At 39.5% G+C, this 18,252-nt stretch overlaps 1 protein-coding gene across 2 annotated transcripts in view; it reads right to left on the bottom strand.

Annotated features, from left to right (window-relative positions):
* CPNE4 (copine 4) overlaps positions 1-18,252 on the bottom strand; it is a 215,450-nt gene that overhangs the window by 77,943 nt on the left and 119,255 nt on the right. For both annotated transcript variants that reach the window (XM_061996389.1, XM_061996390.1), the window contains exons 4-7: positions 15,506-15,577; positions 11,807-11,881; positions 6,887-6,970; positions 5,869-5,958 (exon numbers count right to left, since the gene is read on the bottom strand). In XM_061996389.1, coding sequence (XP_061852373.1) covers positions 5,869-5,958; positions 6,887-6,970; positions 11,807-11,881; positions 15,506-15,577 — 321 coding nt within the window. The remainder of the gene's footprint in view (positions 1-5,868; positions 5,959-6,886; positions 6,971-11,806; positions 11,882-15,505; positions 15,578-18,252) is intronic.

Genomic DNA, 18,252 nt, shown 5'->3' with positions numbered 1-18,252 from the left:
TGCAGTTATTTGAATGGATGGACAGTAGATGATCCCTGCCAGAAGATGCTCACGATGCAAGCCTGTGTTTCAGATACACCTTGGACAGCAACATACCTCACATGCTGAAACCAAACCTGAATGTCAAAGTTTCATAATTTACAGGACCAGCACTGCACAGGAAACTAGGATAAAAACTGCTCTCAGAAGGACTATATCCCTCACTCAGATTTGTCAGTAATTACTGTCGTGAACTGAATCTCTTTATGTATTAAAAGCAATGCACTACTTTTGGATCAAATAGGTATTTTGTTCACTTCAACACATACACAAATTGTCTGTGCCATTACCATTTAAAGAAGTTATAACTGGCACTGAAGTGTGACCAGACTTCTCACATAGTTTCAATGTCTGTGAACCAAAGCTCAGGAGGTTTATAAATCTAATATAACTTCTTCCTAATAAAACCTAGAGCAGCAATAATTGCAATAAAGTTTTACAAGGTGTCCTGAGAGGAATAAAAAAAGAATTGCTCTTTGCACCACAGCTAAATAAAGTTAAATCATGATTTTGGTTTTTAAAGGCCCGTAAGGAATTCGAATTGACAGACCCTGTAAAGGATGCTAGCAAAAGACTTTTGAGGGCTATCCTAATTATTGGTTGCTTTGATTTCAATGACCTTGCTTATCTTATCTTTCTGAATAGACTTTTTAAACATGAAAGTTTCAAATTCCCACACAGTGTAAAGGCTGTTGTGGATGCATGACTCACAAAGAGCAAACTTATGCAAGTGAAACTGAGATGGTTTAGTATATTTCTGCCATGATAATCCCCATTTCTCATAACACACTAATCAGATCATTAATGCAGAGAAGGCTGAACTACTGAATGCCTTCTTTGCTTCAGTCTTTACTGCCAAGGCCGACACTCGGGAAGCCCAGTCCAGCAAGGATAACAGACAGCAGAGGACTTATCCTGGGTGGAAGAGGTTAAGACTTCTTGGCCAAGCTTAAGGCTCATAAGTCAATAGATCTTGATGGGATGCATCCAAGAGTGCTGAGGGAGCTGGCTGATGTGATTGCTAAGCTTATCTCCATCATTTTTGAACAATCATGGAGGATAGGGGAGATGCCTGAGGACTGGAGAAAGGCCAATGTCACTCCAGTCTGCAAAAAGGGTAGGAAGGATGACCCAGGAAACTACAGGCTGGTCAGCCTCACCTCCATCCCTGGAAAGGGGATGGAACAACTCATCCTGAATGTTATCACTGAAAATATGAAGGATAAGATGGTTATCAGGGGGAGTCAACATGGCTTCACCAAGGGGAAATCCTGTCTGACCAACCTGATGCCTTCTATGAGTGCATAAACAGCTGGCTAGACGAGGGGAGAGCAGTGGATGTCATCTACCTTGACTTCAGCAGGGCTGTTGACACTGTCTCCCATAACATCCTCGTAAGAAAGCTCAAGCAGTGTGGCTGGGATGAGTGGACAGTGAGGTGGATCGAGAGCTGTCTGAATGACAGAGCCCAGAGGGTGGTGATCAATGGCACAGAGTCGACTTGGAGGCCTGTGGCCAGTGGAGTTCCACAGGGATTGGTTCTGAGGCCAGTCTTGTTCAACATCTTCATCAATGACCTGAATGAGGGGACAGAGTGACCCTCAGCAAGTTCCCTGATGGCACCAAACTGGGAGCACTGGCTGATTCCCCAGAGGCTGTGCTGCCATTCAGCGGGATCTCGACCGGCTTGAGAGTTGGGCAGAGAGGAACCTCATGAGGTTCAACAAGGGCAAGTGCAGAGTCCTGCCCCTTGGGTGAAATAACCCCATGCCCCAGTACAGGCTTGGGGCTAACTTGCTAGAGAGCAGCTCTGCAGAGAGAGACCTGGGAGTACTGGTTGATAATAAGCTAAATATGAGCTAGCAATATGCCCTCATGGCCAAGAAGGCCAATGGCAGCCTGGGATGCATCAAGAAGAGTGTGGCCAGCAGATTGAGGGAGGTTCTGCTCCCTCTCTACTCTGCCCTGGTGAGGCCTTATCTGGAGTCCTATGTCAAGTTCTGGGCTCCTCAGCTCAAGAGGGACAGGGAAGTGCTGGAGAGAGTCCAGCACAGGGCCACCAAGATGATCAGGGGACTGGAGCATCTTCCTTATGAGGAAAGGCTGCAGGAGCTGGGGCTGAGATTGGAAGAGATTGAGAGGGATCTCATTAATATTTACAAATGTCTAAAGGGTGGGTGTCAGGAGGTTGGGACATCCCTTTTTTCTATAGTAGCTAGCAATAGGACAAGGGGTGATGGGATGAAGTTGGAACACAAAAAGTTCCACTTAAATATAAGAAAAATCTGTTTCCCTGTTGAGGTGAGGGAGCCCTGGCACAGGCTGCCCAGAGGGAGGCTCCTTCCTTGGAGGTCTTCAAGACCCACCTTGACGTGTTGCTGTGCGATCTGATCTAGGTGACCCTGCTTCTGCAGAGGGGTTGGACTGGATGATCTCTAAAGGTCCCTTCCAACCCTACCATTCTGTGATTCTAAGATTAATTTTGGTACCCATGTGGTGCCGAGTGGCAGAGATGACATGTCAAGATTTCAAAGCTCCAAATAGCCTAACAGAGGCAAGCTGAAGGTAGTGATGGCTGCAATGTGTCTGCTGTGGTTAAGAAGTCTTCTTCCACTTCTAGAATTTCCACAAACCGACATTTCCCTCCAAGTATTTTTGCTGCCCCTTGAAGACTTAGATTATACCTTCCAGAGTATGTAAAAAAGAAACAGCAGGTACAGGTACAAAACTACCCAGCCTTATGCAATTATTGTTCACAGTGATCAAGTAATCCTGGCAAGAAGCTGATTCTCAGCAAGGCAGCTGGAATACACTAAACATCCCCACGTTAAATATGCCACAGGGAATTCTTCCAGCACTTAGCAGTAACATATTGCTATATATTTTATGAAGTGAAACAAAGCAACTGAAGTCAAATGTTCCAAAATATGGTAGGGCGAATTCTGGAATGCTTAGTCAATGTAAATCAAAGTATAAACATTCGTGCAGTGCTAAGCAGTCACACATTTCACATCTATAATTCTTCTAATTTCCACTCTTTTGTCCTTGCTGCTATCATATTCCTAAGTTACAGTCCATATAGAAAGCAAATAGAACAGTCATCTGACAAGTTCTATATACTATCTGTCAAACATAAGTGATTTGGGAGGCTGCTCTACCATAGCAGCCTTATCTTACACCCACCAAAAGGTATAACAGGCCTGAATTTTAAAGAAGGTTCAATCTCTATTATTATTTTACAGTCACAATTAATTTTAATGTATTTCTACACTCATCAAGAACCTTGTGCAAATCTTTAGCTTTTAGCTTTTGTGCAAATGTCTGAAGTGCAGCCTTGAGCAAATACTCGGATGTTTAAATCAGTGCCTGCAAATACCTGCATGCACAGACAAAAACATGTTCTCCAAAAGTCAAAAAAAATATCCTGCAGAATCCAGGCCACTCTGAAAATTGTCAAGAGGGTCACAAAATCCATCTTTCTCTGGTTCTCTTCTTTACCTGTTCCTTCACTGACTTTCCCCTTGTCTTCTCTACGGACAGTCCTAAATGTCTGTTCTTGCTCTTCTTCATTTCTACCTCTTCAGCCTTTCTTTTGGCAGTATCATGTGCAAATAAATTTGACTAGTCTCTCCACTCATAGCTCAAAGACCTCTTTTATTCCTATACCCACCCTCTTCTGCCCAAGTTGAAATCTCAGGCTCTCTCATACATTTCCACCTCAGTTTCAAAGAGCATGTTTCACCCTCCAGAACCATATTCTTCTTGCAGTGTTTACATTAAGGACTTGCCACTTGCTCTGACATTCTAGGCATCACATTTTGTTCACATTTCTTCCTAGGTTTTCTCATTTAAGTGATTTAAAGGCAAAATGTACATAATGTGCTAATTCTGCTTTTCATTGGTGTGGGAGAAATCTGATCCATCTCTTGTCTCAAATCTATATAGTCACATTCCTATGGGATATTACCCATTTAAATTTAAGCTGCCTCAAGAAACAGATCTTATAAGGGTAGGCACAAGTGATTGCTCAGATATAAACTGGACCAGGTGATTTGGGACCCTGTGCCAAGGGAGAGGCAGAGCATAACCTTCTGCATCTGGTTATGTAAGATATAAAGTAGCTGCTCTTTGGTTTGGGTTTTTTTCCCCCTTTTCCTCTCCTGGAGATCTGTATTGCTTATACAATTGAGTAATTTGCTTGTCTTCTGTGTTTCAGGGAGCTAACTTAAAGATACTTAACCTACCCAAGAAATTTATAAAATTGCAACCTCCCAAGATAATCAAGTCATTATCCTGACACTTCACATTACTGTCATCCTACACATGCTACAATAAATAACTCTATATTTCTTCATTTGCATTAGAAAGCTCTTTAGCCAATACTGTTAATTATGCTTGCAGTTTAAAACGGAGGCTGTTCTTTCCCTAGACCTCATTTTCTATTTCATCTGCTACAAAACTGTTTCAATTGCATTGGGCATGCCAAGCACAAGTGGTGTGACCATTTACCAACTATGAGGTTGTTGGAAAGATCTTTCACATAGCTTCCCTGTGCCACCTGAGGTACTGAGCTTCCTTCTACCATTCTATGATCTCAGATGCACCTGTCACAAGAACACTGGTCTGGCCTCATAAATATCCTGTGCTCCATCTACTTCATCCATCACTTTTCCTTCCTATATCTCTCATTGTTATCTCAAACTTCCTCACTCTTTTGGTACTTATTTTGCCCTTGGACTCATTTGCCCAACAATGACACAAAATCCCCCCAAAATATACAAAGATAATAATTCACGAGGTGTATTCCTCATGCATCCCCAATACCAAACAAAACCTGTGTTGGTATCAATGTTGTCAGTACAACAGTGGTCATTTTGTGAAGTTATAAATCACAATCAGCATGACCACTATAAATCCAAGCATTCATGACTCCTTTTTACCTTTTCTACCCATTTCTGACAAACATTGTAATGTGTAGACACCAAGTGTTTATTTTTTCTCTCTGGACAGCACATAGAATCATCCTGCAGTATGTAACAAGTGAATGACAACACTGCTTCTGCAGGGTTGTGCAGTTCAATAATGAAAGAAGAAACTTTTGCAGAGACAAGGAAAAAAAATATTAGACAATCTGGTATTGTTAAGGAAAAAAATCAAACAAACATACTTTTGGACCATTGTCCTTTCATCAGGTCGAAAAGGCTGAATAGACACTGAGGAAAGCCCTCCTCACTTAACATCCTTTGATTTAGTATTAGCCTTAAACCTGATTAGAAGATATGAACGACTGAATTCAGCCTTGATTTAACCCAAATTAGCCACAAGATGATCATTTTTTCTATACAAAGTTCCAAGTTCCTAACCATTCATATTTCTGCTGACAAGTAACACTGTCACTACGTGTCTTTTTGAGGCCACCCTATACTTCAAATGTAATAACAGATCTGATAATTCAATGTTTCTTTAATCTTTAAAGGTTCTCCAAATGTAAAGGTGAGGAAATGGTAGTTAATACGATGGCAAGGCTGTCACATCCCTTGAGTATACTTCCAACAGTTAAATGACGTTGAATTCAAATTATCCAAGTGATTGTCAAAACTAATCCCATATTTTTTTGAGGTTGCTGTAAGTACAGAGCATAATCTATTGATAACAGTGGATTACCACTTCACTGTGTCCTTATTTTGATTGTGATAATCACAAAGCAGCTGTGTGATCATCTTTTCATCAAAGAGGACAGTGCAGAGTAGCAATCTTCAATTCAAAAAGCAAGACAAAGTTCTTTATTCTACAAGTAAAAGTACTAAAAAAGTAGGAATGATTTCTGACCTTTAGCCTGCGGTCCTCGTCTCCACTGCACAGAGAATTTACAGACACTTTAAAGGTCTTCCAGGCTGGATTTAAGTTATTCATCACAACCTGAGAATGAAAAGAAAAGAACACTTATCATTTGCATATCTCCAAACAGAATGCTAACAAGAGCCATAATTTTCTATATCGTACATTCACCAGCAAGAGAAGAAAGCAGAACCCAGCTGGAGGTTTGCAAATCAATGTGCATGGGATATGTGCCTTTAAGTAACCTTTAGTTTGCAATACTCCTCCTCTGGAAAGCCTCAAAAAAGAAGTACAGGGAGGAAATGGACCCCTGTGCAGATCATGCTACAGAGACCATCTCAGCTCTGCCATGTCTCAGTGGGAGCATAACTCATAGGAAAAAGTTTGTGGAATACATCCCTGAACTGGAACCTGTGGAAGACATGCAGGACTGGGCAACAGAGGTGGGCAACATCAATTTTTAGACACATGGTCTGCCTTGCCAGGGAGACTTTATGGGATTCATAACATACAGACCCATAACCCTGAATAGCTGCCACAGCTTCACCCCATACACATAAATGGTGCTTTTCAAGTCAGTGCCAGTCATCCCCATGGAAGCAGTAATGACACTGGGACACAAGAAACAAATATAAAGCACCCAGATTAGATATCTTTTTAGCACCATGAACCTGGGAGAAGGTAGAGAAGATGCAACACAATGTTAATGAGAAAATCCAATACCATCTGTAGCATGGTTTGAGCTAAATAGAATATACATAAGTCCTGACTTTCAAACAGAGTTTCTGTCAGTTTAGTTAAATTTGGATCTTTGGCTTCAGTACCATCTTCCCTTACTCTCATGTGCATAAGTTAAGACCTGATACTCATTAGCCAATATTTACACAAGAGAGAGAAGCATTTTTAAAAGTGGGTGCTTGCAATACACTATATGACATGGGAAGCATAAACTATTCCTCCTGACAGCCCACTTGTGTCCTTGGAAAGCAAATGCAACCCTATTCCTTACCTCAGTCCTGTGGACAAGTTGTTGGGTCGCATCATCATTCATCCGGAAAATCTCCAGAAAAGGATCAGATTTGCTGAAAAAATCCTAAAACAAAAAATATATATAGGACAGATCACTCTTGAGCCTTATTTTTCTTTGAGTTTTTCAGGCACAGTGCACTGGTGCTTCTCTGACTGCTCATGAAAAAGCAGAGTTAGTGTGGTTTTACAAAGACTTCTCAGTTCTCTCAGCAGTATTACACTTTTTCCCTTGTTCCACAAGGATTTTCAGGGCATTGCTGTTGTTCTCGGTTTAACCCTTCAATCATGGGAGGTAGAACTGTGTCTTTTTGCAGCTTTTTCCCTTCTTATGCACAGCCCAGATTCTTGAGCTTCATTCCTTCATCCACTTAGCATGCTTCTTTCTCTCTACCTGTTTGGTCTTTTGACATCAGTTTTATCAAGCAACGCCCTTTGAAGCATATTCTACAGTGGGGTTGAATTTCACAGTATCTGCCCACCCTCTCAAAACTGAAGTTAATTTGCCAAGACATTGTGCTGCTGCCAACTAGCACAAGTACTGTCAAGATGGATGAGAGAAGGTTGCAGAAGCAAGTCCTCTTTAGGATGTGATAACATGACCCATGTTAAGATGACAGAGTGGAGGAAAGAAGAAAATTACTTGATATCTCTAAGTACAAGCAAATGTGACAGACATTGAGGTTCACATGCTCCCTGAACCGTACAACACCTTCCCCTAGTCTTGCATCCAGCTAACAATCCTGAGCATTCTTATGCAAGCCTAAATGAAATTGCTTTTCTCACACAAAACAACTGAAGCTGAGTAAAAGCTTGATGTTAACAGATTCTTTATCAAAAGCAAGTTTGACAAGAAAAGTTATCTGAAAGAAAACATCTTAAAGTGCATCCAAAGAATGCACCCTGGAGCACAGAAACATTCAGAAAGGTAACCACAATTTTGTGTAAGATAGAGTACCATGAAAGCTGAAATAGGAAATCAGCACAAGGGAAGTAACTGTAAATATTTGGGTTTAACTACTAAGGCAATACCACTTAAAAGGGAAAGATTTTAGTGCTATATAATAGCTTACATGACATCGCCTTTCAATGGACAAATAAAGCCTAATTTCTTTTAGAAGGAAGGTACAAACAATCCTTAAATATAGAAGATGCTTCAAAACAACTGGAAGATGATAAGCTGAAGTAACTCTTTATTTCATAGCTATTAACATTTTCAAAGCTTTTTGGTTGTTGTGTTGAATCTAATAGTTTTGTATTACCTCACAAGAATATCCCCTGAAAGAATAATAGCAGCAATAAAGGTTTAATGTTTTGATATTTTAATAATGTTTAAATGATTAATGTACTGCTTCTGCTAGTGGTATAATGCACAATGTTCTTTCAGCGTGTGCAGCAGTTACACTGTAATAACACAAGTATATGGCTTAAACTTCTAAAATTTAACTGCTTCCATTTCTAAGCATCTAATTTGATATGTCTTTTAGTATATTAATTTTCAGAGCATGACACTAATATTCAGGTTTGAGAGTCAAGTCAAAGATCCTCCAGAAAAGGGCTGAAGACACTAGTAATCTTGAAAATTCTTCAGCAGCAAGAGAGGGTATTTAAGGATTATTTTTTGTATCAATTTAGCACCAGAGAAATATATAAAAAAAGCAACATTAGCTTGTATTTTGCAAACATTTGCTGGATAATCTTTCCCAAGCAATAACTGCCTCTCTCAGAACAGGAAAGGCAGTTTGCCTGGCTCAATGCTTGTAATTTATTATAGCTATCATAAAAACATAGCTGCTTGTTATGGTAATTGTGACACAGCTATTAATGCAATAGAACCTTTCCAAAAGTTATTGTTCCACTGTGAAGTGTTCTCAGTGGATCTCTTGAAACAAAGATGTGCCATCTGAGTTGACTAAGCTTCAATAAAACATGAAAATGTAGTTATACATTCCAAATAAGCACTGCAATAAAAAATATAACCTTTATCTCTGCAAAGTCAGTTAACTAAAGGAAACTTTCATACTTTGACTTTCCTGGTATTTTTCACTTTTCAACTATGCCTCCAGGAAAAAAAATGATTAGGCTTTACATGTTTTGTGGCTTCTCCAAAACTCTTGCCAAAAATGTGTTGTTCACATCTTTTTCCCTTAGTGGGAGAAACTCAAATGTTAAAGGATCACAGTCTGGAGTTTTCCTTTAACGGGTGAAGGAAGAAAATGTCCATTCAAGATACTAGTGATGTTAAAGAATGCAAAGGATTTACTTTTGTGTTTATCCTTAAAACACATCCTGAACTTTCCCTCACCCCTTTCTTTATCTGTCAGCTGCAAGACATTAGGATTCAACCTGTCTTCTGCCATCCTACAGGTACAAGTGCAGGAACGCCTGTGGTTACAAAGGTGACCCTGTGTAGTAGAGCATGAACAATTGCTTGCACAGGCTTCCTCTGTCTTTCAGGAGACTCCAGGCCAGTTCTACTCCTCAGTCTCTTTCTCGGATGTTACATCTCTACTTAGGTCTTGACTTCTCTGGGTAGGGAAAGGCATGAAAAACCATGCTTAGGATTTTAAAACATGGGCTCTTCTTAATTATCTGATGGCTTTTTTTGACCTTTATATTCTATCAGAGCACTCATGCTCTTTCACCAGTGGCTGAACTATGCAATTAAAGTAATTTCAAACCTTAATAACAATAATTACTAACAGTCAAGTTCAATATCAGCCATTGCAAAAGTCTTAGCCTTTTCTCGTAAATGAGGTAAGCCAAAGTTCAGCCAGGTTTACAGCTATGTCTCTAGAGGGAGGAAACTGAAAGACTTCTTTCAACTGTAATAGGCTTCCAGTGATTTTCTTCAGCTGAAGGCCTGAGTTTTGATTCAGATAACACACGATGAGTCATCTCTTGAGTTGCTCTCTGCATCATCCAGGAATTTTTTATTAAAGGAATTCCACCTTGACTGGACACGTTAAAATGACAAGAAAGACAATGTTCTTGCAATAATTCCGAATCATCCTTCTTAACTTATCCCTATAAAGTTAAGAAAGCCAATTGCTCTCTATAAAGTTGTTGCCCAGACAACACAGACCCGGCTCACAAGCTACTCTGGGAGTATCCTTTTACTTTGTACCAATAAGAGCCACAAGCAACCCTAAGATCTACACCAGATTATCTTTACATTTGTGGGAAAGGAACGATCAAGTGGACTTGTACTATGTTGTATATGACCTTTCCTTTTTTCTAGATGTGACAGCACGTGGAACAAGAAGAAACTTACGTAGATATTTGCAAACCTTAACTAAAGATGGCTGTCCAAAGAGAGGTTGTTAAATCTACATTTTGAAACCTCGATAAATTGCACAATTCAGAAATACTAAAACTCCAGCAACTCTGAAGGAAGAGGTAATGCATCTTCCAGATGAGAAGTAAATTCAGGTCCTGATCATTTATGATTGTTAATGATCCCAAACACAGCAATGTTATTTATACACAGTTCTAAATAAATTCCAGTACTATTAATCTCTCTGTGTACTTTCCGCTTGCCTGAGTTTTTCTGGTAGCTTTGATTTGAAAACATTATTCATCAGTTACAGCTTGATTTTGAAAATCTGATCTATGTATCCAAAAGTATTCTCACTGATTTGATTTTAAGCTCCTCAGATGTCAAATGCTAACAAGCACACACTCGGAGCATCACAAATGTAAACTTCTGTATAATGTTACCATATGTTTCTAATTAGAAGCAGCTTTGTATTTAAGAAGTGACTATATACTAATGGTAGATATTGTGATTCAGTACATTTGTAAGCCTTTGATCTTCAATTAGACATAAAGCTCTATTATCCAAAAATGTCCTATGTCCCACTTTAATTGGGGCTGTTTAGTCTGGAGAAGAGGAGACTGAGGGGAGATCTTATTAACATTTATAAATATCTAAAGGGTGTCAGGAGGTTGGGACATCCCTTTTTTCTATAGTAGCTAGCAACAGGACAAGGGGTAATGGGATGAAGCTGGAACACAAAAAGTTCCACTTAAATATAAGAAAAAACTATTTCACCTTGAGGGTGAGGGAGCCCTGGCACAGGCTGCCCAGAGGGGCTATGGAGGCTCCTTCCTTGGAGGTCTTCAAGACTCACTTGGACATGTTCCTATGCGACCTGATCTAGGTGACCCTGCTTCTGCAGGGGGGTTGGACTAGAAGGCCTCTAAAGGTCCCTTCCAACCCCAACCATTCTATGATTCTATGACAGCTACCAATTACAAAGATATTCCCCAGATTATCTTAAATAGTTATGTGAATGCTGTTACACTGAAATAAGACTGTGTCTTACAAGCAGTCACCTGTATTCTTTGGGCTTTATGTTGCTTGGGATTCTTCTTCTATATGTATTGTTAAACAATGGGTATTTTCAGGAGGTTGTCTTTTGATGAAGAGTGGTGTTTGAGTAAGTGGAAAGTTTTGTTACTGAAGAGGGGAAAAGTTTTTTTTTTAAACATGCAAGAGCCTTTTTTCACATTCTAGCTACATTTTGTTTAACAAAATATCATGACTGAGCTGTTCCGAAGCTTTCTACCTTTATTTTAAGTTGCTTACTTCAACTATAGAATCTTTGACTACTAACAGAAAGTTCACTTCTCTAAGCACTTCTGATCTGTGGCATTTAGAATAATTAAATTGTCCAGGTTACAGTGTAATTAACTTGTCTTGGTTTTAATTACATTCCCTTGAGGTTGGTTTTTTTTAATTACTTTGCAACTTGAGGAAAGCCTCGTTGTGAACATTCATCTGAAATCTCTGATGCGTTTAGTAATATGAAGCAATAAATATCTGTCAGGGAACATCTCATCAAATCATATTTGCAGGCATCCTTATATCTTTCAGTAAGGTTAATATCAAGCAGCTTACCTTGTCATCCAATTTCCGTGCACTGAATGAAAGTTCAATGTAGTCGTCATTGCCAGACAATTCCTCAGCGATCACCTAAATTGGAAAGCTGCATTTGAGTTTTGCATGATGTAATGACAGGGGAGAAAGATGCCACTTCCCATTGTGAAGACTGTAGACCCCATTAAGAAACTGAACAAAGGTACACGTTCATGTTTCTCATTGCAATCGGGAAAGGTTAAGAGGATTCAGTGAATCCCTTGCTCAGCTGACAGGCTTCACCTTGTTAAGCCTACAAAGCTACATCACTTTGTATCACCTGACTGTGCTTTTGATATCAATGGACATCAACATCCATCAGGGATTCCCTTTCTCTGACCAAGTACTTTTCTTCAGATAGGACAGTGGAGAATTACACCATCTCACAGAGTCCAAGGTGACAAAAAAACTATACAAGAGTTGCATTATTTGGGTCTAAAGCTTAATTATTTTTATGCTGCTTCAGCATCATGTGGCAAGCTAAATGGAAAAAGGAGTGAAGTCACCTATCATTAGTTGAAATGAAAGGCACATTTACAGTAGGAGAGTTCTCCTAATATAGGGGTTTTTTTGCAATAGCTACATTGACAAAATCATTCAATATGGACTGAATCAGAAGAAATTAATACTAAAATAATGTAGTGTGATTCTTTCAGGTGGCATAAGCCATACTGATAATGATGCCAGTCACTGTGCTGTGCAATGCTGCTAAAAAACACCAGGAAAATCAAATAAAACAGCCTTCCTGGCTAAGTCACTAAAATGCTTCAGGGGAGAGAGGGCATTAAACAAAGCTGGAATATTTCACTGAAAAATGTTCTTTGAAACAAACCATATTATATTCTCTTTATCCATTATAAAATCTTTCCCTGTTGTAAATGTTCTCCCCAAAGATTAAATAGCCCGAAAGAACATTTTCCTTGGTGTTTCATGCCCACAATTATGCACTTGGAAGCCATGGCAGCTCCCCATCTAAGCTCAGACTGTCTTCACTGCACAATCTCCAGGACCTGGGTGTACTGCTGCAACACCCCAACTCCTCTTCAAACCAGCTGAAGGCTGCTGAGGTTAGAGCTGCAGTCAGAGCACTGGGATGCACGATGCTTTGACTGCCCACACATGCAGCTTGCAGTAATTAGGCTGCCTACAGCCTCAGTTAACTTCAGCATCACTGGCATTTTTTAAGACTTTTCTCCTTTTCTTTCTCTGATGGAAACTAACTTAGACACTGCATTGGACATAACTGGCAGGGTTTTGGTAGCAGAGTCTGCAGGGATGACCTGTGTGGGAAGGCTGTGACCTGCACTCCAAAACCTCAACCCATCAAAGGTGTAGATTGTGCCTCTACGTGAGCATATTTAAGAAAGGGTAGCAGCTGCTAGATGCAGGAAGACCAAAGGGAGGAGCAGCATGAGTCCACCCTGAAGAAGATGATCTTCCCCAAAGGGACAGTGGCCTGTGTGTAAGCCCATAGCAGAGTTGAAAAAATGAGTAAAAAACACAGGGCAACAAAAAATAAATCACTGTGCTCCAATCCTGACCTGTGGCATCTGTCACCTCACCAGTGGGACTGAGCATAACATGTAGTGATGAGAATGGAGACTGTGAAGGGACAGGTGTCTGAACTGAAGTTGAGCCTGGGGAAGGAAAGGTGTTTTCTCTGAGAATTTGTCACTTTTGTTTCTCGATATCCAAATCAGTCATTAGAAGTTATCGTTAATTTGCAGTGAATTGAATTAACTAAAACCTCCTGAGTGGAGACTATTCTGGCTGTGACAACTCACAGCAGTGAACTGTGGAATTTCTTCCTCATGCAAAAATTTACATGCAGCCATGTAGAGCCACAGATGCATTAAAATACCATCACACAGACACATGTGTTTCACATGCTTCACATAAATGGGAACTTGCTGAAAATGTTGCCCATAATGCTTGACATCTTTCTCTTCCAAGTAGTCTGATGGTTTAAAAGATCATAGGTTGTATATGACCAACAGTGCTCCAGGGTTTGCACACCAAGTTTCACAAATATTTTTAATTGAAAATAAGGAACTCTCTCTTATAAAGATTGACAGGCTTCTAACTGGAGAAGTTGAACAACATTCTGTTTTCATCCCACAGTCACATAATAAAATTATATTGCTGAGATGTTACATGGTCAAAGGGTAATAAAATCCCAGCAAAATGTGCTGAGACAGGAACTTTCTCAATCCTATGAATAACTTATAATTCAGTTCTATGAGTAAGTTGGGAAAATAGTATTTGTAACTTCTGTACTTGAAAGGCATCTAGTAGGTCCCCAGGTCCAGAAATCATGACAAAGAACCCGTTTTGACTTATTCTGTGGAGATAGCAAACTTTTCACACACCAATTTTTGTCAGAGTTCTTCTCCCGTTCAAATGAAGTCAACTTGGTTGTATTACTCACTAGGAGTCAAAGCAAGTAACTAAGGTTCGTTTTTCATAGTTATCATCCTGTGTCGGGCCATAGTGGACTGTTAACTCATTTTCTCCCATCTTCTGTATATCACACAGCATTACTTTTTGCCAGAAAATGCTACTAACAAGCCTAACGATTGTATTTGAACTCAAGCATTTGTTGTTTTCAAAAGACTACACTCCTTTGTGTCTCTCATCAAACAGGAGTCCAGAACACCACTAGGATGCATGAGATGAAGCATGCCCAGATAATTCTACTAGGCAAACCACAGCAAGTTATTCAGGGAACAAACTCTTTCATGTTTCTATTCAGCTTGGTGAGTGGGGAAATCCTTTCCAACCCCAGATTAAAAATGAGTTTACCTTATACATTTAAGCAAATGCCTCCCCAGCCATACACCCAGGAAGACACCTAAGAATTCCTTGGGTGATCAGAAAGGAATGTTTCTCACAGTCTGCTGTCTCTTTGGTGGCTGAAGGCAGAAAAAAAACCATTCAAACAACCAAGCCAGAAGAAAACAATCTGGCTAATTGCATATTAATGAAAAAACTACTCCACAACCCCATAAGGCAACAGAGCAGAGATCCTCAAAGCAGAATATTTTATTATAGTCTTTGTCTTAATGCAGAGCTGCAAATGTCACAAGCATGCTAGGTTCAGTGCAGAAAACTTGATCTCCCAAAGAAGCCAGCCAAGAGGAAGATGAAAGAGAGATAATACATTGATTTGCAAATTTCAATATACACATGGGGCTATAACTATCCAGTCTGTAACTGCATTACAACACAGCTAATATACCTAATCTCATCAAACTTCTGCATTTGGTGTTGCTGGGTGCATGTGTTTTCTGAGTTGTTTTTTCTTCTTACAAACTGGAAAAAGACCAAGGGCTGAGAAACATCAGACTCCTTTGTAAGTCAAAGCAGGTCAAAATGAATTTCTGAAGGTTCCAGTCCTTCAACTACAAGTAATCAAACAGCACAACTTTCTTGCTGTCATCAAGTACCTTAATAGCAGTAGTAGTAAATATTGTGGCTTTTGTACAAATTACACATCATTTGTTGCCATTTCCTTACAACAAGCACTTGTCACAGAAACAGTACAAGTAATCTGTTAAATAAACAATTTAAATTACATCAAGGGTTGTTCTGGTGACTTAGCAGGATGCTTTCAGGGTGAATTAGTCACATTAGATATTTCTAAATAACAGTAAAATAAGAGTGTGTTTAAGACTAACTTACTGTTATAGATGACTTTCCTGCTGTGTTTCCATGTTTGAGTAAGGACTTGGAGAGTTTCCTCTGGGAAACAATCTGCACAAAAAGAAAAGCAAAGGGAAAAAAATTAGAATCTGTAGTAAATACATGGCTTAATGTGATTTCATTTTTATGCTGCCTTTTTAGGGGGGTGGAGGAGTGGTATTAATGTGATGTCTTAATCCATGCTCAGACATGGTACAGTAAGATCATAACAGAGAAGCCTGTAGACAGGGTGCAGTGGAAGGACAAAGAAAGCAGATGAGGTCAAGTAGAGTGGGAAGAACACAATTCACTAAGCTGAACAGAAGAGTGGAAACCACATCTCAGTTTTCCTCAACTATTGCCATGATGATGACAGCAGTACATAAGTAAGCTTTCAATGGACTTAAAAAACAGTAGGAGGGGAGCTGTACACAGCAAATCTATCAAAGACACCTCCAGACACCATTTATTTTAGTAGGAAATAGAAGTCTATTTCAAAGAGATGCCATTTATTTGATTTCAAAATATCAGCTATTCTAAACTGAGGACAGAAGCAAGTGATCTGCCTCATAGGTTTAGTTCCAAAATTGTCTCCTTTGCTTGTCAGATATCAGACTTCCCCTAGAACTCAGCCTTGCAAATGAAGCTGTCCATTGACCAATTTGTAATTGCACTTCAGATAAACGTTAGAGTGACACTGACAAAAGATGTCATTTCTCATAGCAGTAATCATTACATTTCCATAACCATCTCAAAACATTTAAGACTAGATCAATAAAAATATTAGAAAAGCAAAAAGCCTGACTATAACACATAATTACTAAGCTACAGTGATGTCCCAGTATATTACATCCCTCTTCTCTGTAAAGTTAACGCTGCATTGATTTGTTTTTTAATTGGAGAGCTTCAAAATGCAGACAGATGTATAAGCAACTCCAAACACAGCTCTGGAATCACAATTAATATTATTTTTAACGTGACAATATTGCAGCAGGATTATGCTGTTCAGATACTGAGCAAAAGACTTACCTCTGCCCTAGAAAAAAGCTAACCTCTGGAACGTGGCTGGTATACTAGAAATATTCCTTTCCCATACCCAACAAGACCTGGACAACTTAACCCAGCTGGCTAACCTGTAACACTTCAAATAAAATGACCAAAAATAGACATCTTTTGTAAAATATGTAGAAGTATTAGTTGTAAAAGAGAGGCAATCATCAAAGGAAGAGAATGGTGTTAGGCCCTTCCTTAGAGTCCTGGGTATCATACACGTTTCAGCAATAAACCACAGCAGTAATGGCCAGAGCTAAAGGAATGTGAATAATGCAAAGTCACAGGCAGGCAAAAAGGGTGCTTTGAGACAGGACTGAACAGGATGTAAATTTTAGCCTAACATCACCATGGGGAAATATGTTTGTCCTGCCCATCACGTTGCTGAATCAAACAGAAGGGCAAAAGCAGCGCCTCAGATTATCCTCAGCTACTGTCATGAGTGAGGCAGCAGGACAAATGCAGGTTTTAAATGAGCTCTAAATGTGAGACAGGAAAGCCATCACAGAGCTGGACAGGACATCCAGATTCACTCTGTCCAGCTTCTTAGTCCTAATGCAGTACCAGTTACACCTGGCACAGCTATACCTGTCAGATGTGTCTAATCACTTCTTAAAGATATCCAGAGGTAAAGAGAAACATTTATTATGGTATTCATTATCCTTATCACAAATATATTTTCCTAACAGCTAATCCAATTGTCTGAAGCTTAAGCCTGTTACTTCTGGCTAATGCCCTATAAATAAACCAATCATTTCCCCTCCTCTCTCAGGCAATCTTTGTATCTGAAAACTAATATCAACGCTCCAAAGTCTTCTTTAACCTACAGAACTTAAATTTGCCCCATCTTTCCTTTTTGATCAAATTTTCTAGCCCTCAAACCATTCTCACTGCTCTTTACCAAGTCCCCACGGGCTAGCTCATACCCTGCTCTTAAAATAATGTTAAAAATTGGACATAATTTTCTTAGTACTTGGTATGCAAGAAGGGCTTCTCATGTCTTGCAAGCTGTGCTGCTGTTACATGCCAGAACTGCATTTGACTTTTTTTTTAAGAACACCATGATACTGTTAACTAATGTTCATTTTATAACAGTTCCAGATTGGCAGCTGTTATCTACCCTCCATTTTTGCAGCTGGTTATTACTTAAGTGAATCATTTAGCACTCATTGTTTTTGGACTGCCTTCCATAAACCACCCTGCTGCTATCATCTTATTCAGTTTTCCAAATTAACTTCTAGATTTCACCAGTAACATTGGCTAGTGGCAACAACAGACAGCAATATAAGTAAGATGACCAATACTGTCAAGATCCAGATGTCCTTTTTCTTCCCTAGCAGCTTGAAAAGATTGTTTGCTGTGACCCCTTAAGTCACCCACACCTCTGTTTTCTTGTCCACTAAACAGGTTCAAGTACAATCTGTTACACTCCTTTGAACTGTGAAGTGCAATTTAAAACACTTTGAGATTCTAGAGAGGAAGTAATATAGAAATACAAGAGGTTATTCTTGATATATAATTAAGCTATGGTCTCTGTACCAACTAGACTCACCCCTGGGGAGTAGGGTCAATTTATCTCTATGAATTCTCCCCCTTCCCTGAGATTCACACTCAACTTTGTAAAATACATTAAGCTCTTCTACTGAAAGCTGTGTTGCATGCTAGAAGCCTTTTCAGATGTTTCATGTGTGTATCCC

Source organism: Colius striatus, chromosome 5, assembly GCF_028858725.1.
Source record: "Colius striatus isolate bColStr4 chromosome 5, bColStr4.1.hap1, whole genome shotgun sequence".
In the NCBI taxonomy this organism is placed as follows: Eukaryota; Metazoa; Chordata; class Aves; order Coliiformes; family Coliidae; genus Colius; species Colius striatus.
This window is presented reverse-complemented; position numbering and strand designations above follow the sequence as displayed.